Source organism: Talpa europaea (genome assembly GCF_964194135.1).
Source record: "Talpa europaea genome assembly, chromosome: X".
Taxonomy (NCBI): Eukaryota; Metazoa; Chordata; class Mammalia; order Eulipotyphla; family Talpidae; genus Talpa; species Talpa europaea.
The window spans coordinates 93749393-93772900 of NC_140081.1; the positions used below are offsets into that span (position 1 = coordinate 93749393).

A 23508-nucleotide genomic window follows, 5' to 3' on the forward strand; every position below is an offset into this window, starting at 1 on the left:
TTTCTTTACAGCTTATCAAGTTGGTTGTTGCAGAAGGTAGTAACACCCCTTGAGAGCAGACTGGTTTAAAATGGAGCTGCTGGCACAGGGCCTCTGAGAGATAGTCACCCAGAAGGTGGTCACCAGCCTGTTCAACCATGGAGCTGTAGCTGAGTGGTGCCCACTATTAGCAACAATAAATAGACTCCAGGCAATGGACAGAGATTGAGGCTGTAGAATGAGGCTCTAGGCAAGCCTACGGCCCTTGCTTTCTCAGCCAGTAAAGTTTATTGCCTTTGTTCTCAAATGTCAGTCATAATCCTACAAAAACCCCTGGCCTTGGCACCTGAGGAAGTCTCTTATGCCCAAAGAGGTGTCCAGAGTTCTTTTCTGGGTCTTTCCCTAATCAATAGGCTCTGATTCCCGGCCTAGCCTGGCCAGTGTCTGTGGAGGCCTCTTTTCAACCTTGGCCAGAGGGCCTCAAGAGCCCTTTCCCTGTGTGGGAGCAGGGTACCTTGGTCCATCCGTCTGACTCCCAGTGGGTGGAACAGTGGGCAGTGGGTGGTTTACTCCCAGCAGGTCCTACTGTGTCGTGAGTGAGTGGGATCCGGCCCCCCCGGATCCTCCCCCTTGTCCAGGGACACTACCCCAACAAAATCACTGTCCAGTGACACAGCCTTGAGAGGGGATGAGCTGGTAGGTCATCAAATCCCAGCAAAATGAGTATGGATGGAAGCCTAGTGCAGGAAGCAGAAGTCCTAAATGCTTTCCTCATCAGATATTGGCTTGATTGTCCTGGTGGTGATTTCACCAGCCGAAGTTAAATGTTACTACTCTTAATATAAACCAAGGGCGGAAGTTCTGAGGGTGGCATCAGAACACTCGGTTGCCCTACAGATGGCGGGGAGGTGGGTTTGTCGGGGCGGCAGGGCGGAAGAATGGGTGGGGGAGGAATAGCTGAAATGTGTGCCCTTGCTCAAGCTTCAAGATGTCAAGTCCAGGGACGCCCCGGGTGGGGGGCGGGGGGGGCGGAGCAGGGCCTGGGCGTCCCTTACTCCCCAATTTCACTAGGAAGGAAACTTGAGAGAAACAAATCGTTTGTCATCCTTGAATTTCCCTCAGGTTTTTAAATAGCCCTGGCTGTCTAGTCAATGCGGTTGTTTACCGAGCAAATCACGTCCTGCAAAATCCGGTTGTAGATTTTGACCCCAAGGGGCTTGGGAGCGGTCTAGGAAGAGTCCCGCCCCCGCGCCCCGGCTCCCAGGCGGGCGCCCGGGCGGGGTCGAGGGGACGCGCCGGGACCCGCTCGCCTCGGCCCCCGCCCCTCCGCTGCCGCCCCCTGCCATTCCGTGCACCGACGCCCCCCGCCCCGCCGCGCGCCCCCTCCTCCCCACTCCCGGCGCCCCGCCCCCGCCCCGCCCCCGCCCCGCCCCGCCCCCGCCGCGCGCCCCCTCGGCCCCTCCCGGCGCGCCGCCCCGCCCCCGCGTCGCCCCCCCCCCCCGCGCGCGGCCTTGTGGGTACCGCGGGGCCGCCAGGTGACAGCTAATGGCGGCGGCCGCTCGAGCCGGCGAGCGGTGACGCGGGGCGCAGCCGGTAGCGCGGCGGGACCTCCCCGGGCGCAGCTCCCCTCGACGGCGGCTTCCCCGCGGCGGGCTCAGAGCGCCATGGAGCGGCCGGCGGCGGCAGCAGCAGCGGCGGCGGCGGGTAGTGAGGGCGGCGGGGCCCCGGGCCCGGGACCGGCGGGCGCTCGGAGATCCACTCGGGTCGCCGGAGGCCCCTCCGCCGGCTCCCGGCAGCCCAGCGTGGAGACCCTGGACAGGTAAGCGGGGCCCGGGCCGCCGCGGCCGCCCGCGCCGCGATCCCTAGGGCCCCGCGCGAGGCCTGGCGGTCCCTCCTGGCGACCCCCGGCCCGGTCCCCCGGCCGGCCCCTCACTCCCGTCCTGCGCGCCGGAGCTCCCCGCACCCCGGGAGCTTCGCTGCCGTCCGGCCTCCCCCGCGCCCCCGCCTTCTGTCTCTCCCGGCCGCCAGACTGTCCGCGGCCGGCCGCCCCGCGCAGGGAGGACGTGTCACCCGGGGCTCCTCTGTCAGGAGGCTTGGCCGCCCGTGGTCTGAAGACCCAACTGCCGCCGCCGCTGCGCGGATGTCCGCTGGCGCGGGGCGCGTGCTGGTGGGGGGCGGCACCCGCGGCTGTCGGAGCGGGCGCAGGTGCAGGCGGACCTACCCTGGTTGGCAAAGCTGGCTTGGCAAAGTGCCCGGCGGTGCCTGCACGAACGCACAGGGCTTCACCTTTCAATTCCTCAGCCTTGCAGGGAGCCGGTGGGTGGTTTTCGGGAACAAAAACGCCCATCCCTCGGTAGGCAGTTGCAGAACCAAGATCAATCAGCTCCTGGGAGGGCCAGCTCAAGGCTCGTGGCCCAAGGCCTGGGCCGGCCCACAGCCCGGAATATCCCGTTTCTCCACCTCTGGCCGTGGCGCTGACACGGGTGCAGTGAGTGAGGCCAGGGGTGTTGTTGTAAGGTGCTGGGGCGGCCACGCATGTTCCTTCCTGCCCGTCTTAGTCATACCAGTGCCATGAACTTGGGGGAGTTTCCAAAGGCAGAGGAACAACAAGAAACACTCCTTTTGTCTCTCCCTCAGTGTGATGACAGGGTATTTTCTGGAATCGCCAATACTCAGCCTCACTGAAGGTGAACGGCAGCTCAGAGGATGCAGGGAAGGGGCAAGATCCCACTCCTCTGCCAGGTGGGGGTCAGAGGCCAGCAGGAGCCCCAAGCCCAGGGCGCTCTGGTTCGCCATCTTGTGGGTCAGATGCAATCACAGCTGCCGCTTAGGTGGAAGGTGCTCAGTGCCACGGCTCTCCCTGGCAGTCCTCCCAGACGTTTTTAAAGAATTTCAGGTTCCCACCCCTGAGATTCTGACCCAGGAGCTGGTGGGGGGTGGGGTGGGGGGTGGGGTGGTGGGAGTTATTTCCTCCCAAAGTCCTGTGGTACTTGGATATGGGGTACTTGGTTTCTTTTTCCGAGGTGGCAGTGGGGTGGGGCCAAATCGGGGAGCATACACTAAGCGAGGTCCTCTGACACTCACACTGAAGGGTGAAGAATGACAAGTTGGTTACTAGTCGTGCTGGACAGGGCGTTTGGGCCCTGGTGAGCAGAAGACATGAGCGCAGATGCGGGCAGGTCCCGAAGGGGCTTGAGTGCCTTCCTGGGGACTTGTGCTGGGGCAGGGTCCTGCATTCTGCATGGCCAGAGTCGGAACCCCCTCCAGTGCTCCATGGACATGCAGATTCTGGGTTCCCACTCTAACCCTTAGCACCCCCCCCCCCGCCCCGGGACAGAGCCGGGACCTGTGCTTGTCATGGCTTCAGCATGGGTGGTGTGGACCGTGCAGTCTGGCCCAGGGCGGACCTGATCTACTCTGGCGCCGGTGTCGTTATTAGCGACATCCCCCTTTGACTCACAATAGTGCCTTCGTTCCCATGAAAAATTGATATGGTCACCCTGGCTCTGCAGACCGCAAAAGGACTTCCTTCAGGGGAGCTGCAGGATGGGGTTGACATGGAAAACGACTGCTCTGCAGGAGTGAGGCAGATGGAGGCAGGGGCCGGCTTAGCGGGTTTCCAGGTGTGCACAGCTCAGTCATTTGTCCTCCAGGTACGAGCGCCTGCTCCATGTCAGGTGCTCTGCTGGGCCTGAGGACATAGCAAGGGACACACCCCGGGCCCCGCTCTCACAGAGTGGATGTTTGGCGGGAGAGGTAGACAAAGAGCAAGTCAGCTGTGTTCTCTGCTCCGTGGTGATGGGGGCTAGGGCACAAACATCAGCTGGGAAGGGGGTAGACATGCTGGGGTCCTGCACCTTGGGAAGGAGTTGTATTTTAGGTAGGAGGGTCAGGCAGGCCGAGCTGACAAAGGTGAGTAAGGCCCCTAAAGAGGCGAGGGCACTAATCATATTGATAGCTGGGGCCAGAGTATTCCAGGTGGAGGCCTGTGCACTCCGGGGTGAGAGGGGAGTGAAGAGTTCAAGGGTTATCAAGGAGGCCGGCGTCATTCGTAGGGACGGAGGGGACAGCCGGGGGCGGTCAGAAGTCACAGGGGCAGCTGGTGGACAGTCAGGGCACCTTGGGAGTTTGGAAGCAGAGGAGCAGCCTGCCCTGGTTGGCTTCGGTGAGCGCTCCAGGGCTGCTGTGTGGACCACGGACTGCAAGGGCGGGGCAGAGCAGAGAACAGGGGTTGGCGGCCTTGCAGTCAGGGAGGGAGGAGGGTCTGCTTCTGGATACCACTGGCAGGAAGCCTCCAGGGTGGAGCCTATAGGGTTGGCTAAAGACTGGTTGTTGGGCAACAGAGAAGAATCAAGGAGCCCCCAGGTTTGGGCTCATGGCAAAATGGTGCTGCCAAAGAGGAGCCGCAGTGGAGCCGGATGAGGAAGCTAGCAGGCTGGCAGCTGAGCTTGGCGGTCAGGACTCGCCGGCGGCCGGCTGGGTATCCCGGAGCAAGTGTCAAAGAGGCAATAGGCGCATCTGAGCCTGGAGTTCAGGACTGGTGTCTGGGCTGCAGACCCAAACTGGGGCATCATCAGCCTGTAGATGGGGCTTGAGTTCACAAAGCAGGAGGGGAACACTGACTGATGGGAGTCTGGGAAAGGGAATTGGAATAGGCAGATGGTCAGGACACTCACCCATGGGCGCCCCAGCGTGGTGAGCATTCGAGGTGAGAGTGAAGGGGTGGGCTCCAAGGTGAACCCCGGCTTGGGACCCGGGTGGCCTGGGTGACTGGCTGTGCTTTTCTCTGACTTGGGAAATACAAGCGGTGGGCGGGGTAGATAGGTTGGGTTGGCAGGGCCTCTGGACCGTGGGCCTCCCCAGGCTTCTGAATACTGTTCTTCTCTTGATGACAAAGCTGCGGTCCTGCAAGAGGATGTGGCTTGCTCAAGGCCACAGAGCGAGCTGGTGACAAAAACAGGACTTGAATTCAGGCCTCCTCTCTATCAGCCACTCACGCTAGCAGGCTGTTCGGAGCTGCGTTGACTGGGACTTCTCTGGTTGCCGGCGGCATAAAACAAGTCATTCTAGTTCAAGCCAAGAAGTGTCCTGCCTGACATCGCCCCTGCAGATGGGGCTCCAGAGCTGCACACTCTGGTCAGGGCCCCTGTGGCTGCTTAGTTCTTATCTCCGGTTTTTATCTCTGTGGGTTCCCCAAGGTGGGGGTGGCTTGGGGCATGGGACACATCCCTGAGCACCACAAGGGTGGGTTCCAAGAACTTGAGCCAGATGGCTCCCCTACAAGGGGGCAGGAGGAACAGGGGTTCAGCCCCCTCCTCCGCTGGGGAGCCAGGAGTCAGATGGCAGCCACAGGTCACCCCCAGGTAGGCCCCTGCTGTTGGGTTTGCAGTCTGGGTAGGTGCTGGCAGAAGGAAGCACAGCCCCAAGAAGCGTGATGAGAGCAGGCAACAGGGGTGAACTAGTCTCTAACACGGCCCCAAACTCCTCCCTTCCTCTTCCTTCCCCCGCCCCCAGCTAGAAATTGTGCTGATTCTCACCTGTGATGGGAAGGCCTGCCTGAGTTTCAACCCCACAGGCGGCACTGGGCAGGCTTGATGAGAGACTGCAGTTCAGACCACTAGTAGAAGACGGCAGTGGCCTGGCACCTCCTGGTATGCCTGTGTGGTCTGTGGGGTCAGGTGAACACTGCTCAGCCACTTAGCAGTCAGGTGACTGTGGTTCCACCCTGGCCCCCAGCTTCCCGGGCTGTTCAATGGGTCACGTGCACTTGGGGACTGGTTTTGGGGGTGGGGGCTGAGTGCTAGAGCACATGCAGGCAGGAGGTGCCACCGTTGCTGTGTGCTGGTGTGTGCAGTGCACCCCTCAGCGCCATGAGCTTGTTGGGCACTCTTGGTTGTGCCCTGTCCTGGAAGGAGGGCCCCAGTGGAGCTAGATGCAGGCTGGTGCCTCTGTGCCTTAGTTTCCTCATGTCAGAAACCAGTTGGCTAGTGCCTGTTCTGCCTCCTTACCACACCATGCTTCTGAGATAACAGACTAGAAGAATCTTTTGCGAATTGTCAAATCACTTATAAAACCTAAGGCAGCCTCACGACCACAGGCGAGACATCATTTTTCTAGTCTGTTTAAAATCATAGTTAACTTTGTTCCATTAAGAGTCACTTCAATTCACTTGGAATTACACTATTTTCTAGATTCAAAACTACCAACAAAAAAGAATATTTAAAAAGCATATGCTATAAGATAAATATTTCACTTTAGAATTAATTTTCTGTATATAGAATGTTAAGAATGTTCACTGTCATTGTAATAGAGTAAAGTTCAACTCCACGAAATGATAGGGAATGGCATGCTTGGCTCTCTATAGTGTCTAGAATCTTAAACTTGAAAAAAGTTAGTGGCCGTATTTAAGATCAGCATGGAGCTAGTTGTCAGTGTTTTAGTTCTTACATTAAATGTAAAGGTAACTGAGTACTCTAATAAAAGTTCATTTTCTAAAAAACGAAATGTGCATATATCCCTAGTAAGTGCTCATTAGTCTCACCTGGAGCCTGTGTGTATTAAAATTTTTTTAATAACATGATTTCTTTTAGTCCTACAGGATCTCATGTTGAATGGTGTAAACAGCTTATAGCTGCCACAATTTCTAGTCAGATTTCAGGTTCAGTGACATCAGAAAATGTATCCAGAGATTACAAGGTAAGCGACACTGAGTTCTTAATTCATTTCTCAATATGCCAGATAGCCAAGAAGACTTGCAATGTTAATTCAAGGGCATTTTGGCCCTCTGATGCTCATTTGGCCATTTGCTTAGAAATGAGGGCGAAGGGTTCTCTGTTGTAAGACCTGAAATTTAGAAGAGGAATTTTACTGGAATCTAGTATATGTGCTCATAGTTTTATAATTGAAAGGTAAAGGTGTCTTTAGATTATGATCATTCTTTAAAAAATCCAGTTCCATTATTTTAGAATAAATGTGTGTATTTTCTTTGTTAATATTATGAATTTTAGAAAATATGTGATGTACATTCTGCATTTCCGTGATACTAGAAAGAAAAAAAAAAAGAGAGAGAGAGAAAACTAGCAGACTCTCAAAGGAGTGTTGTATGGGTACCTTCAGTTTGCAATCCCAACCGAAGTGAGACATCTCTTCTAGGATTCCTTGCTTATTCTAAAGCTTAGAGTGATAAGCTCTTTGTCAGCAGAGACTGGGGCGCCTTTGCTCCCCCCTGGTGCCCTAGCACGGTCCTAGAACATAACGTGTGCAATAAATACTTGTTGGCTCATTTAACAAATAAATAATATGCCTGGCCCTTTTTCTTGAGGCCCCACACAAACTGTTTTAATGTGCGTAAGCTGTTAACAGGTGCCCGAGCCATGTTTACTTTCAGTAGTAGTGTTTGCTTGGATGGAGGTTTCAGGTTAATGTAGCCATTTCTGCGTGCTAATAACAAGATACTTGATTTTCACAAGTATGCCGTGAGGCCTCCCTCGTCAGCCATGTCTGAAAATCACAGTCCTTGCTAGACAGCACATCTTGCAAACACTGGAAGAACAGCAGTAGAAGTCCTGTTCATTCATGATAGCTGCCCCTCGCTTAAGGCCTCTGACCTCAGTTCCTCCTCAGGCTATACTGTAATAAGTATGGAAACTGCGTCAGGAGGTCTCACCATGGAGAGTGGGCTGTCCTGCTGGAGGGCTGGGTTGTAGTTAATAGGTTTCCCTGTGCTCTGCTTTTCACGTTTGCCCACTTAGGAGCTGAGGCTCTTGGTCCTCAAACCCCATCTGGGCGAATAGGCTATCCCCAACCGAGGGAAGTGTTTGCTGTCACCGAGGCCTCAGTCACCGAGGTGACTGAGCAGCTGCTGACCCTGCAGCCGGATTGCCCTCTTGCCCCTGCCCTTACTGCCCACCCTCAGAGTGGAGAGGCTCGGGGACCCACGTTAGCAGAGCTCAGCGCTCAGAGCTGCAAGGGGTCTTCTCCACCGACAAGAGGCGCTCGCCGCAGGGGCGTGGCGTGGGCGCCGGGTGGCTTCTGTGAAAGCCCGCGTGTGGGTGTGCGGCTCTGGCCGCCACGTGACCAGATAGGGTGGGCCCCAGCGGATTTTAACATGCAGCAGCTACAGCTTTTGACTTTAGTCTACTCACACATATTGTTGGCAGGATTAGCTCGTGTTGGAGTGGTTTAACAGATGGTATTCAGGAAAAAATAAGCCTTTTCTGTATTTTGGAAATTGAATTTTAAATATCTACAGCAGATTATAGCTGAATCCTTTGATGAATTGCTGTATGAGAGCGTGTTTATTATTGTCTTTGCTCTATTTGCCCTGTGGCCAAGTCTGCAAAGTTGGCGCTAAAGTTATAATCCAGGAGTTATGTTTACTTAAAGGAGAGTTTTTTTTTTTTTAATAATGAAAACATGTTTCTAAACCACAGGAATACTTTTACACCCTGCTTATAAAGTGATTCTTAAAATCAAGTTAATGAGATGTGCTTTGGGGACCCTTCTGGCCTTGAGGCCATTGTGTGGGGCTGTCCCTGAAGGTCCAGATACAATTTCTTGAGGATTTATTTGTAGTCATCAGTCCAGGATACTGAAGTTGTCTATTGTACAAGTATCTTATTTGAAATGCACGCTTGCGGGGGTGGGGCATTGATAGCATAAAGCTCGTGTCAGTAATTGCAAGGAGCAGGCAGTGCTTCTGGTGGGGAAGTGGTGTTTGTGGAGCAGCAGGCTGCTGCTCGGCTCTGCATCACCAGCCTCCTCACTTTCTGGCACATGCTGGTTTTGTAATACTTTTTGACACATTCATGTCTGCTTTAAAAACAACCCAGTAAAGTGGCTTTTATTTTAATCCCCATTTAATAGACGAGGAAACTGAGACTCAGAGAGGTTAAGTGACTTGCTTAGTATCACACAGTTAGACTTGGGATTTGAACCCAAGACCTCCTATTGGAAAGTTAGTGAGTGTTTAAATTTTGTGTGCCCCCTACACACGCAGTGGCCCTTGGGTCTTTGCGTGCCGGCACTCCCTGGTGTGCCCGCAACAACGCAGCCTCCTGGCTTCCCACCCCCTCAGTGTGTGGGCATCTCCGAGGAAAGTAAATGCCTCCTGGATTTCTTAACGTACCATAAAATTTGAAAAACTAGCTTCCTAGATTTAGATCTGTTAAAATTGGTGATGGGCCATGCATTTCTGGTACATTTCTACAAATGTGCATCATTAACATCTGATGTTAGATTTGGAGGACAGTTGTTTTATTATTTAAGCATATTTTCAATTGACAGCTGTTAAACCCCCCAAGAGTGGGAAGAATGTCACTGGTATCACCTGAGGTGAGTTTAGACGCCGTGGCCAGGTTTTGACAGGCTTTGTAATTATTTTAATGCATATGCAAAGAACTAGCACATCAAACTCGTGATTTAATGGATGATACTGCTTAGAGTCTGGCAAAGTATGCAAAAGGAGGGCCTTTAAGTTAGTAGGAGGGCAAACAGGCCGAGGAGCTGAGCCTGGTGGTGCTCAGGCCGCCAAATTAAACTCGCAGAGTTGATTTGTGAACTGACAGAAATCTGGGAAACGCGTCCCTGCTGAAAGAGTAGGTAGCTGGTAGGTTGAACTGCCCCTGCTCTTATGCCGAGGCATCCTGAAAATCTGCCCGGTGGTTAAGACTGTTAGAAGAAGTGTAAAAAAGTGATCTGCTTTGTCCCTCTCCTACTACCAACTCAGTTACTTTTATTTTTTTCTGGGCTAACACAGACCAAACATCTCACCCTTGAACTTGTCAAAAATGTTAAGGATAAGATCTGAAGGTAATGTTCCACAGGTTAGGTGAAGTACTGGACTTACAAGCTGTAAGGAAACCTGACTAGGAACTATTAGTACCGACGGCGGCTGACAGGTGTCCGTTGTTTGGCAAGTGGAGCGAGGCTAGGACGAGGTGCCGCCCGCAGTTCTGCACCCTCCAGAAGCCTGCAGGGTCAGCGTCCTCATTTGTAAGGAGAGTTTGGATTGGAATATAAATCTCTAAATCGCTTTCTTTCTAGAATATTCTTCAATTCTGTTTTATCTAAAAGGGTTTGATTCTGGCCAGTCTTCAGGAAAGTAGAACATTACAGTTTTCATCTGGTCCCTCTCCTTTCTCTGGCTCTCCTGGGCTCCTCCCATCTTGGCCTCTCTGTTCTGCTGCTCCTGCGCCCTGGCTACCCTCTCGCAGTAACCAGAGCTCTTGTTTAAACACTGTGAAGTGAAGGGAGAAAATCGATTCCTGTACTCAGTTTAATGATTTACAGTGACTGCATTCTGGAGGCTCAACACAAAAGCCTTCCTTCCACATGCTCGGCCTTGGGTAATACAGCCTGAACTGAGTACTAACCTAGGGAAAGGCAAACTTATTTTCTCATCATTTTAAAAAAGTGTTTTCAAGGGCCTCCCGGGTGGGGCAGCGGTTGAGCGCTGGGTTGCGAAGCTGCCCGCAGCCTCTGCAGTGCCGGTTCGATCCCCGGCCCCGGGCGAGGGTCCCACATGTCGCGCAGACCTCTCCTGCCGCGCCCGCTGCTCCCCTCAGCAGTGTACTTCGTCACTATGCCTGCTCTGCTCCCCGCTCTGGCTCTGGTGAATTCTCTCACCCTCCCACGCTTCTGACTGTACCCAGTGCTTATATAAACAAATAAATAAATCTTTAAAAAACAAGTGTTTTCAATTGGCAAGTGGAGGAGCAGAGACGTGACCCCATTCAAGTTGTGCAGGTGCCACCCAGCGCTGAACGGACGCGGGGCTGGTCTGGTGTGCTTCTCACTGGGCGGCACATCTCGGGAAGCAGACTTGGATTTCGGGTTTTTATTGACATATGTGTCTCATTTTGAGGTTTTTGAAATCAGCCTATGCACGTGTTTTATTGATTTTCTGCTGGCTTTTTTGAGATGTAATGAATGGATGATAAAATGCACATAGTATTTCGGATTATTTTTAATGATGATACAGCCTCTATCCCGTGGTCTTTATCCTGAGTAAAAGTTAGACAGCTAATGAGAACCTTGGATGATCTGTTTCCATAGAACTTCTAGTGAGGAGATGACTGGCTTTCCGACTTGGGAATGGGGACCAGAGACAACTGGAGTCTTCCTCTGTCACCACTGTTGGCTTTTGCAATGCCCCAGCCACTCTGAGGGCTGTCCCTCTGCCCCGGGCTTCCTGGTGCACCCACTGTGCATACACTTCGGGGTGGCGGAGGTTAGGGAGGACAGCACCGGAAGCGGAAGCAGGCTCCGGCTCCGGCGTGAGAAAGCTTGCCTTCTCCTGGCGTGGTTAGCAGCTGCAGGCGGGGCCTGTGCCCCTGCCTCCCCCTCCCCCTGAGGACCAGCCAGCTACCTTTTTGCACTGGGTGCTGCCCCTTTTGGGGCAGTAGGCGCTGGGTAAGGGGTGCGCGCCTAGCTCTCCGTGGGGCCGCCACATCAGGGAGTTGAAGTCTGGAGTCCCAAGTACGACTGGAAATGTCATTTCAGTACAAGCCAGGTTACGATTTGTCGTAACCGAACTGCGCTCTGGGTCAAATGTGGGGGCTTTTGTGGATTTGGTTTTGTTTCTGTGGGAGCAGAACTGCCTTTTTATGCCATTGTTTCCGTGGGGAAAATACATCCAGTATTCCAGACAGACACAGGGACTGTTTCAAACCCAGCCGGCTCACAAGGCTTGTAATGGCGCTTGACAGAAGGAAGGGGTGTGGCGCTCGCAGTAATGTGTTGGTCTCAGCCTGAGGGTGGTGAGTTTCCCCAAAACATAGACCTGCCTGAAAATTATGGACAAATGTGTTAGGATTGACTTAATACCAAATAAAACTTAAAAGGGCAAATGTGTTAGGATTGATCGGCTTGGTTTTGTTTGGCGGAGGAGGAGGTTTCTTAGGGCATGGGTGTCTTAGGGAATGGCTCACAGGACGATAGCCGCGTGTCCATGACGATGATTTCTGTATTTTAACTGACAGGTTTTCAGGAGGCCTGATATAAGGGTAAGGATATTTGGCTTTCGGCAGAGGGGCCTCCTGCTCGTGTGTCTCTGTGCTTTATTGAACACTTAGTCTATTTAGTGCTCTTTACTTTCTCCCTGTTATTTACGAGCCACTCAGATCAATTTGCTCTGCTGTGTCAAAGCTTTAAGTGTTCACTAGAAATGCTTCATCTGTCATGACGTTGTGTGCAGCACAGCCGCTGTGTGCGAAGGCCAGACGCTAGACGGCGCTGCTCTGACTCTGTCTTTTGTCGCACGCCATGACTTCCAGCGAAAGAAAGTGTGTTAGTGACAGGGCCCACAGCGCTCTCCGAGCCTTGCCCCTCCTGTAACTCATGCTAAAGACTATAGCAAGGGCAGTTGCTAAGTGGTCAGGTGAGGGCCATCCTACCTAAATGAGATTTCAGGCCACCTTTGTGTTTATACGAATCCAAAAGCAGAATTAGTTTGCAGATAAATAGAGTGTAATCAGACCCACTTCGTATTCCTTAAAACATAGATGTAACTGTCACAGCTAGTGGGTCGTAGCTTGCCCTTCCCTCACGACTTTCCCTCCCTTTATTTCAGAGTATTCATAAAGCAAGACAAAGATCGGTAATGTGCATGCAGTGCAACCTGAGTTTCAGCTGTCAAAAATTAACCTATTTCCAGTCTGTGAGCAGTGTGGGTTTTGACAGTAATTTAATGACTTCGATTTAGCATGTTCAGTCTTATAAAGCCAATGGAATCATACAGAAATAAGCAGGTTAAGTCAGATTCTTGGTATTTTAGTTGGTTTGTCTTTGTCTACCCTTGCTTTTTTCTGCTCTTGGGGATTATTTTCTTTCACTGGTTCACATTGTTATACATCCATATTTGGCTTTACACTCGTGCATGGACTTGGAAATACCGGGTGCCATTGGTTTATTCATTCATTTTTCTGTTTCTAAGAATTTTGCAAAGAACGATAACGTTTTCTTTGTATTTTGGAAAGTGGAAATTTCAAGAAACTGGCTGCAATTAAAAAGTTGCACTGCTTTGAACAGCAGCAGTACCAGCTGTGTAGGACTGCACTCTGCAGGGGCATGGGCGTGTACTGAATAGCTATTGTCCTTCATGCAAAACGAAAAGTGGGGGATGCGGTAAACTCTTTGAAGCCTTCACTCCCTCTTCACTTGTTGCCTTTGGAGAAATAGTCTATGGAACCAAGGCTTGGTGAAGGAAACATTTATTCATGCTAAATTTTGATTCAGCCTCAAAGACTTGAAACAACTTTTCAAGGGGACTACAGATTTGATCTTCATTATCCATATTCTTTAGATCCCCAGTGACCAAGTCCAGTTTTTTAAATTTCAAAAAAATAATTGATTCTATGAGGAGATTAACAACAGTTTTCCTTTAAAGGAATTGGAAAACTTAAAGTCAGTTGACTTTTTAGCTGTTCGAAGCACGTTGATACTGTAATTAGAAATATTCATTATGGTGTTGATTCACATATAAGTAGTAATAGGTTATGTATGTGTATGCTGTGTCTCTTGGCATGTGACATGTGCATGCGCATGTGTGTGGGCATTTTGTTAATACCAGCGGCCTTGACCCCGGGCAATATAGTTCTCTAGAGCAGACGGACACTTGTGCATGCGTGTATATGAGCTGCCTTTGTATTCTGGCTTGGTTTGGCCCTTTACCTGGTTTCTGTGTTGTGCTTTATTTTCTGTGAGCGTATTATGTGTCTGATTTTTTCTCTTTGCCGTGAACATAGTTTGCCGGATTTAAAAAAGATAGTGTGTCCTTTGAAATCCATGATGTTTATTTGCCTTTCATCTTTTTACCTCAACACAAACACAGCAGATGCCCTGTCCTAGGCCCCGGAGGCTATAGGTGCTTGCCCGTTATTTCCTTTCCTGGGGGTTGGGGTGGGTGGGTGTTGAGACTTGCAAAGCTGTGACAGGAGTGTCGACTTTTATATGCTTACTGTCTCTTTAAAAAAAGAACTTCTGTCCTTTCACCTGTCTGTTTGCACGTGTTTCTCTTTCTCCTCTTTGCCTTTTCTTGTCCGTGCACCTGGTGCTGTGCAGGAGCCTCAGGAAGAGCACAATGGCTACCCTTCCGAAGCTGAAGCTGATCAGGTGGCAAGTTCTACATGTTCATCTGTTTGTAGCTACAGAGCGTGTATTTGGAAGCCATTTCATACTAGATCTCTAGGCGATAAGCAAAGCTTTCCAAATGCTTTCGCCACTACCGTAGTGCCCTCCTGTCCAAGTTCCGTAGATCCCATTATGACATTATTTGCAAGAATTGGTTTATCCAACATTTTGTCAAGCAGAAACCTGTTCCTCTGTGTTCCTGGGCATTCCCAGAAAGGTTTATTGATGAGGTTAGCCCGCCTCCTCCCATGACTGGGTTCTGAAGCACCTTTAAAAGACTTAGAGGCACAGGTGCCCGGGGACCCCTAGTGGTGAGGATTTGGCTTTTTTCACATTTGCGTGCTCCGTGCCCAGCACCATACCTGGTGGCTGGTAGGTTTTTGTGGAATGAGTCCCTGTATTTCATATTTATTCATCAGAAGGAAAAGCACTCCTTGAGTGCTTCGTCTTTCCTCAGTACCGCTAGACCCTCTGGAGTCTTTTAAAGCTGCAGAACATTCCCCCAAGCTTGTGTAGAAACTCCAGGTGTGACACTGCTGGGGGAAGAGCCCCAGAGAAGGCTGGCAGGAGGCTTTGGCCCAGCCCCATCCTCCACTGGGGACCCTGGAAGCACTTTGATGACCTGATTTGGAAGCCCCTGCCCTTGGCATGTGGTCGACACAGAAACTGTCCATTTTGCCGCCAAGGGTCGGGATGAGGGGCAAAGCCATGGAGAAAACAGGGCCATCCTGGTGGGCTGGGGCCCTCGGGCACAGACCCAGGCAGCTGGAGGGCCTTCAGCTTGGCCCTCCATGGTCCCCGGAATAGGGTTTAGATGGGAGCAGTTGAGAGCTGTCCTCAAGTGGACAACACTCAGAAGCCAAGAGGAGTGAGCGTGCTCACCTGATCAAACTCGTCCACACAGACACTCCATTCTCTGATTGTGCAGGACGTGGTTGGATAAATCAAGCGTCAAATCATGTTCCATGCAACTTGGTGGTTGCAGTCAAAGCCTGAGTCCCCTCTCCTAACAGCAGCTTTACGAGGGAAATGTGCAATGCCCACAAAACAGTGAGCCTTCAAAAACTGTTCTCTTGAATTCCTATGCTAAAGCTAAATATTTCCTGTGCAAAACAAACCTTTATGGGGAAAAGCAAAACAATGGAATCATTTCTTTGTTTTATCTGATAGTTGCTTTTTCGTCGCTTAAAAAACATATCTCAGATTTAATTATTACCAGTGGAAGTTTGTCTCACCACATTTGCCCCTCATTCAGGTAAATGCACAGGTGTTTCAGGCCAAATTTAACAGGACTCTCAGAAGAGGAGAGGAATGTTTAGCTTCAACCTTTATCTTGAGAGCTGTGCGCACCTCAGAAGACTCCCAGTCACGCCCTCTCCCATCTACAGCCTTTTATCCACGAGTCCTGGGTTGCGGACTTTAAAGCGCTTGATGTGGCTGGAAGTGGATCTGTTTCCTCCCACCACTTCCAGATTCAGCTGATCAGCTTATGTTAGTAAATAGATGCCAAAAGAACCTGTTCCTGTTTATTTTCAAGTGCCAATTGAGGAATTAAAGTTTATGTAATATATATGATTATATTTAGCCCTTAAAATAAACTCTATTAATGTCACATTTGAAGTAATTTAAAACCTGGATATTAAGGTAGCATTTTTGCTTTGTAACTAACTATACCATAGTTAGTCACTCGTTTGAGTAATAAAGCAGACTTTCAAACTAAGACTTTTATGAAGATTGGTGACATTTTTAGTGTTTCTCAAACTGGACATTTAAAAGTATAGCTATTGGTTTATACTTTATTGTGTAAAAGTATATTTCCAAATCAGATGTGAGTATAAAAATGGATCCTCAATTGCTTCTCCATGTCCCCTTTAGCAGCTCTCTTCCCACAAATTTTGGGTGAAGAGTGTCAGTGTGGCCTAAAAAATTTAAATGAGTAGAATTGCTTGGAGGTAGCCCTAAATCCTAATCTCTGTTCTTTCAAGGATGCATCTGGAGGAGGGGATGGAGGGCACCATCTGGCATCCTCCCTGTAAACAGACTGACCCTGACCACCGTTGAGCATTGAATTTGCTCTTTATATTTGACTTTCCCCCTCTATTTTATTAAATTGGATTAAACTGCTCTCTAGTGTTTTTTAAATTGACCTCTGAATCCTGTTAATAAAACATCAAAATACTGTTATAACTGAAAAACAACTATTTTGAATTTTTGATAATTTAGACTAGAGTTAGAAAAGATATCCATTTTTAATGTTTTGTTTCACCAAGTTATGCTGAAAGTTTAGCGTTGTCCATGCTGTCACCAAACACCCCTGGCCTCCCGGCATCAACAGGTATTTTCTGGAGAAAACTGCATGCTCTGGCGCCCTCTTGCGGATTCGGTGTGCAGTAACACTAAAGACTTGTGTCACTAAAAATGACCAATTTGTTTTCTTTAACTCAGCGTTTCCCAAACTTTTTTCTTTTAAAGACTTATTTATATCCCTTGGGAATTTAATGCTCTGTGAAACACAGCTTGGAAATTGCTGGGCTTTTGAACACCTCTTATTTGTGACACATCACATTGGAGATGCTAGGGAGAAAGTGACCAATTTCTGTGGCAACATCTCATGGGGCTGTAATACCTTAGAAGAGGCCTCGAATTCAGACTCTCTTCCCTGGAGATGTAGGCACCATTCCTCAGCTCCCCTGAGTTATCAGTACTATCCAACCAAGCTCAGAAGAGATCGACCAGTGAGCTGCAGCACCAATCTGGACATTTAGAAATGTGCGCATGTAGCTTCCTGGCCATCCCAGACATCCTGTTACCAATATCATATTGGCCAGGAAAGCTAACCACTCACTAGCAACTTGCAGGGTGAACTAGTTGGCTGGGAGGAGCTTGATCACCCCACCTGCTGCGCTGTAGTGGTTGAAATACTGCTGTCTGCCAGGTGAGGGCGCACTCTCACAGCCTGGGTTGGATGCACCCTGACGCAGCCCTTGCCAAGTCTTTGCTCCTCCGCTGTGTGCATATGTAGCACACAGGGCTGTAGTACAAAAGTCTAGGACCTTCCTTAGTAATGTTACTGCCCCCTCCCTAGCTACTTTTCATTAGACTTCAGGGATGCCCACATTACCTCATAAGCTGGCCCGTTTCTACAGTTAGCACCTACGCCACATGTTGATTTGATTTGTGTTAGTTTTCCGCTTAGAAGGTAACCTTTTTCTGCCCTTGTTTCCAGATTCGGGAGACACCTCATAATAGCTATCTGTGTAATGATTATAGTATGTGTCATGTCAAGCCATTTCTGTATTAATGCTTTCTAACTGTGAACTTTAAATATGTGTAACAATTTGCTAGAACATTCAGCATGGTGTCCTGTGATGCTGAGCTTTGAGATTGTCTTGTCAGGGGAGGGGCCTATATTTTGCACACTGCTGTAGCTTTGTAGCAAGAGCACAGGGCCCCCCCTTTCCCCAGGTAGACAGACGGAAGTGAGTCTTACTCCTGTTTGTTTTCTTGCCAGGCTCTGAGGGATGGAAATAAGCTGGCACAGATGGAAGAAGCGCCACTTGTTCCAGGAGAATCAATCAAGGCCATTGGTAAGTGTAACAAGTTCCCATGGCTGGTAGGGACCTGGGAAATGAACAGCACTTTATTTGCAAGCACAGGTGACGTGTGTGCTGGAGACCAGCCCGACCAGTTTAATCAGGGCGCAAATGGACTTGGTCTATTTAGTCTTACTAATGTCATCCTAAAAGCTCGAAGCTATGGAGGATCACTTTAAGCTCCAAATGAGTATTCCGTGGCGTTACCAGCAGGACCCGACTTCCCGACGAACTGAAAGTGATAAGACACTTGGAACCCTTCACTAGAAAGGAAGTGTACCCAGTGGTGATCCACACCACGTTTTAATGACAGTTCTGAGAATTTGACAAAGGAATTTTAGTGGATTTTAAGCTTTTTAGTGCAAGAAGAGGGCATGTGTTCTCAACCTGCATTTGGGGGTCATGGCCTGGCGGCCAGCAGCCTCCCTGGGCCAGGCGTTTGTTCCAGCAGGTAGACCACCTGGGGGTGGTGGCAGCTTCCCGCAGCCTTTTCGTTTCACAGTTGCCAGGCTCAGTGGCCCGGTTTGGCCGGCTAGGCCGAGTGTCGCCGCCGTCCCTCCTGGCTCTCCCACAGATGTGGCTCAGTCTCCGCGGACAGGCCTCGGCGTCGGGGACGCTGGCGTAGCTGGGCTCACCTCCTGGCCTCCCAGCACGTCTCCCACCGACAGTCCCGGTCTGTGTACCCCGCTTCGCCCCACTTGGGTGTGGAGCTCTGACTTTGGCATCTGGAACTTCATTCACTCCTGGTGGCCCTCTGGCCTCTCTGGCCCTTCCCCGGGGTTTCTAGTCCTCCTCTGCTGCTTTCAGAATGAGCTGTTGCCATTGCAGGGCTGAGTATGCCACGCCTCTGTAGCCGCCCGCCCGGAGGCAGGCTGCACAGACTTCATGCATACGACGGGAAGAGTTCAGACGCATCACCCACCGGGAACGGCATCGTCCCGGTCAGGGTAGTGAACATATCTGTCACCATCCAGAAGTTTCCTCGTGCCCCTTCATAGTCCCTGTCCGCCTGTGCCTCCTGCCCCACCCCAAGCACTAGAGACTAGTTGATGTGTTCTAGAAAGGTACTTGCTGGACATGTTCTTTTTTGGCAAGCTGCTTCCTCTCGGCGTGCGTGGTGTTGATGTCCCTACACTGTGGCGTGGGCCCTCAGCCCCCGCCCTTGGGCGGCTGCACCATTTGCTTATGTGTTCACCTGTTGACAGCTGTCTCGTTGCTTCAGTTTAATTAATGGGTTTCTGAGGATGATTAATTTATCATTCAGGAAAAATGTTAACCACCTGAACAAATGACAGTTGTAACTTACTATGGGGCTCTTTACTTAAAACCTCATTAAGTAGCAAATCAGAATTTTGTTTTAAAAAACGGGATTTTATTAGAAGACGATCCATCTGTGTCTGTATTTTTAAAGTACTAGCACATTTAAAGTTCCTAGAAAACTCGAATCATGATATGTCTATCTGGAGATGGGGTTAGGGCCGATGCCGCGTGTGTGTGCACGGCAGTAGCGCCCGGGTTTGTCTTGCAGTGAAGGACGTCATGTACATCTGCCCGTTCACGGGCGCCGCGAGCGGGACGCTGACGGTGTCAGACTTCAAGATGTACTTCAAAAATGTAGAGAGGGTGAGTGCTCAAGATCGTGTTGTGCTTCTAAGACCACTTCCGAGGGTAAACAAATGTGTTTTGACCTAGTGAAGACTTAGTGTCTGTAAGCTGTGTTGGCTGCCACTGGTGCGTGTGTATCTGAATTTTCAACCCTAGGATCCGCATTTCATCCTGAACGTTCCCCTTGGAGTGATCAGCAGAGTTGAGAAGATCGGGGCGCAGAGCCACGGAGACAATTCCTGTGGCATAGAGATCGTGTGTAAGGTACGTCCAGACACAAGTGGAGCAGAGCGGGCGGCGGGATCCGAGTCTTTCTGATGCCTTCCTCTGGTCTCCGAACTCAGAGGAACTGGTACCGCAGCCGACTCAAATGTTTTCAGGACAGATGTGTGTCAAGCAGTACCTGCCATTGCGTATGCCCCTGAAGGAAAGTGCTTCTCTCTCGCGGCGGTGTGCTGCTAGACATGGAGCTCTGGCCTAAGCACCAGTAGGATTTGTAACATTTCAGAGAAATCAAGCGCAAAGCAGAGATCAATATTTTTTCCAGTTTGTCATTTTAAGATTACTTTTTTTTTAGAACAGTGGATGGTCATAGACTTTGAAAGGGCAGCAGTATTGGTAAATTCTGTGGTTAAAAACTCGGCGAAGCTTCTTGTCGGTTCTGGAATGTCCAACTGAGCCACCCTTATTTTCGGTGTGTGCCCGTCTTCCAGTTAAGTAGAAGGGATGACCAGCCTTGAGGGGAGCACCTTAACTGACCTCTCTTCATCCCTCTGACATTACCCTGTGGAATCCAGCTTAATGACAAAGTACCGAGAAAGGGATCCACCTGCAGAATCATCAGGGTCCTTTCCAAAATTGGGGTGTGCATTCCTGCCATGTGTTTGCTGTGGTCACATCCCTGAGGATAGCTCCCCAGGTGGCCTGATACTGCAATTGAACCCACTTTTCTCACAGACCCCTTTACTAGTCCAGGTCACGAATCTGTTGGCCGGCTAGGCCCCATGAGCACTGCTTGGCGGTTCTCCCCCTGGAAATGCTTGTGTCCTTCTTAGGTTGGGCTGCGCTCGTGGAGCAGGCGAAGCAGCTGCAGAGTATCCTTTTTGTGGAGGGTAGCTTGCCTGGCTCTGCGGCTTGGGAGCATGTAGTTCCCCTGTCAAAGTTTTGGCACGGTCTGTAGGCTGGAGGGAACCTCCCTTCCTGCCCCCATGGACCCAGCAGCCACCTGCCCGCCTCCTTGCCCTCCCAGTCTCTGGAGTCGCTCACACTTGCCCCACTCACTGCCCCCAGCCAGCATCTTTACACATGCCCTTCCCTTCGCTTGTAACAGTTTGCGCCAGAGCAATCCTATGTGCAAATCAGCCTACCAGCATGATGCACGTGTGAGCAGTGTGGCTCAGAGCTGGGCACGCTGGAAGTCATGCTGCTCAGGTGGCTGTCCTGTGGCTGACTTAGTTAAGATAGTAAAAGAAAAAAAATCAGTTGTTCAGTGAGATTCTCCGTAATAGCAGCTTGGGAGGGTCAGTGCCACCTGCAAGAGCAGTCAGCCAGGGTGTCCTGGAGCCAAGGACCAGCTTTGATCTTGGCAGAATTTGTGAGCCCACAGCTTTCTGGTCAACCTGGTGCAACTCTGTCATCTGTTTTTCTTTCTCTGCGTGGAAGAGCTCACCTTCCTGGGGTCGGGCCTCACACTTCTGCTGCTGCTTGAAGTCATCACCAGTGAGCTGTTCAGGGATTTTCACACCATGTCCAGCAGTTTTGTAGGGGTGGCAAAGACACATTTCTGGTGTGTTCTACACAAAGGAACCTGATGGAGGGACTGAGGTCCAGTCCCAAGCAGCGAGCTGTTTTAGGAGAATCCCCCTCCTGCCACTGGTGTCAGCGAGGGTAATCGGAAGGGCCCAGGAGTGGGGCTCGCTTGCAGTTTTCTCACCTGCTACCGAAGGGTCTTTGCCCAGTGGCTTCCGAGGCCTGTCCTCAGCAGGACAATACCTAATCACTCGGGCACCGCCATTCTTGTCACCATCAACTGCTTTTTCTTTACAATCCTGGATTTAATGCTAAATATTTCCTCTCGTACATGGTCTCTCTGCAACACATGGCACACTGGGGATCTCTGGCAGTTCCTCTGGGTAGGACAGGTTTTGGCTGTGGGGCTTCCCCTTCTTAGGCACTTTGGCCTTGGGGTTCCCCTTCTTAACCTGGCTGCCAGCATCAGCGTTCTTGGCTTCAGGATTCTTCTCTTGAGTAGCCACATCTCATCTTTCTCGCCTGCCGTCTCGCAAGATGGGAAGGAGCACTTACTAAGCTATTTTTATCATGGGGATTAACATTTGCTAATAGCTGCTTTAAATTGTTTTCCAGCCTATAACGACTAGGGCTGTGCTCCCAGCCCTCAGCTCATCCCTGAGAGCCTGGTGAGGTGTGGGGTTTGGTTTTTAAATAGCTGATACCCAACTCAAAAGGTACAAAAGTTGTGTGGGGGGGAGCGTCAGGCTCCTTCCACCTAACACCCAGCCATGCTGCTCCACTCCCTGCGGGCCCCCGCTGTTCCTGACTTCCACATGCGATTGTACGTGTAGTCTGGAAATGTGAGCAGAAGCATACGACACCTGCTGTCTGACCCGTTCGTTTCCCCTTAATAGTATGCCTTGGGGTTCTTTGAGCTCTCTACATGAAGAGCTGCTGCTTGTTTGCAGCAGGTCCTTAGTACCCCTGAGCTGTGCTGCACTGTAATTAGCCATCCCCGATCAATGGACATTTAGCTTGTCTGTTCTTGTGCTGTATAAATATCACGGCAATAACTTCTGATTAAAGCTGTTGCTTTAATGTTCATGGTCATATTTATTCTCACATTTCTTCTAACAAACAGCACAGGAACATAGGTTTAAAAAAGGTCTGGGGGCAGAGGGCATGGATCAAGCCAGGCCAGGGAAGGAAGCACACGTCAGAGCCCCCTGACTAGGTGGCTCCTCCCCGCTTGACTTGCAGGGGTGTGTGGGGCCATGTTAAGAACTTGTGATCTTGGTAAGCAGCATTCTGAGTGCTGTCACGAAGTCACTGCGGGCCGTGGTCTCCATGTGACAGAGCCCTTGCCCCGAGGACAGGGAGAAACGTCGTGTTCCAGTGGGCTTCGAGTCCCATAGTTGCTTCACACTCACAGCTCATTCTGTGGCCAGCCTGCAGCCAGTGAGTGCACACGACCTGCCGGCACGTCTTTGATGCACTAACCTTATTCTTGGTTCCATCTGATGAGTTTTCTCCCCAACACGTCCCCTTGGCTTCAGTTTCCTTGATTTTATTTTTTTTTGTTTTCTTTTTGAAGTTTTTAATTATAATTATTACAACTGACAGTTTAGATACAGAATACAAGGAAATGGAGGAATCAAAGAGTGATTTCAGGGTAGAAGGCCAGGCTGGAGAAAAAAGTCGTTTGCTTGGATTTTTTTTTTTTTTTTAAATCAAGAAATGTGGCTTGAGAAAATCTAGGATCCTGACAACACAAAGTATAAAGATCAGATGTTTTGTTTGAGGTGATTTCGTTCATTGCCGTATGTTAGTTGGAGCAAGACAAGAGTGTAACATGAGAAATGAATAAAAATATTTACCTGTTTATATCGTGATAACTGGTCCACACTCAATGCGTGTTGAATAAATGAGTTTGATGATTGTTTGACAGGATATGAGGAACTTGAGACTGGCTTATAAACAGGAAGAACAGAGTAAACTGGGGATATTTGAAAATCTCAGCAAACACGCATTTCCTCTTTCCACTGGGCAGGTAAATACACCCAAATAAGCCTCTTTTGCATGCGTTTGTGGAAAATTTCATGTTTAATTCTTTTTTGTAACTTCTGTGTAATGATTAAGAAAAGCTGCCAGTTTGTTGTTTCAAAATTTACAGATTAAAATGAGAGTCTTGGGCCTCCCCGGTGGCGCAGCGGTTGAGCGCTGGGTTGCGAAGCTGCCCGCGGCCTCCGCGGCGCTGGTTCGATCCCCGGCTGCTCCCCGGCCACCGGAGGAGGGTCCCACATGGCGCGCAGACCTCTCCTGCCGCCCGCTGCTCCCCTCAGCAGTGTCCTTCGGTCCTTCTGCCTGCTCTGCTCCCCGCTCTGGCTCTGGTGAATTCTCTCACCCTCCCACACTTCTGACTGTACCCAGTGCTTGTATAAATCAATCAATCAATCAATCAATCTTTAAA

At 50.4% G+C, this 23508-nt stretch overlaps 1 protein-coding gene across 7 annotated transcripts in view; it reads left to right on the forward strand.

Annotated features, from left to right (window-relative positions):
• Positions 1–1643: 1643 nt before the first annotated feature.
• MTMR1 (myotubularin related protein 1) overlaps positions 1644–23508 on the forward strand; it is a gene marked incomplete at both ends in the record, with an annotated part of 41343 nt that continues 19478 nt past the window's right edge. Inside the window, 9 exons of one of the 7 annotated variants that reach the window (XM_084258856.1) lie at positions 1644–1798; positions 6570–6675; positions 11961–11984; positions 12551–12577; positions 14041–14094; positions 17621–17696; positions 19231–19325; positions 19464–19571; positions 22987–23088. In XM_084258856.1, coding sequence (XP_084114982.1) covers positions 1644–1798; positions 6570–6675; positions 11961–11984; positions 12551–12577; positions 14041–14094; positions 17621–17696; positions 19231–19325; positions 19464–19571; positions 22987–23088 — 747 coding nt within the window. The remainder of the gene's footprint in view (positions 1799–6569; positions 6676–11960; positions 11985–12550; positions 12578–14040; positions 14095–17620; positions 17697–19230; positions 19326–19463; positions 19572–22986; positions 23089–23508) is intronic. The other 6 variants (XM_084258857.1, XM_084258859.1, XM_084258858.1 and 3 more) reach the window with 6 other exon arrangements.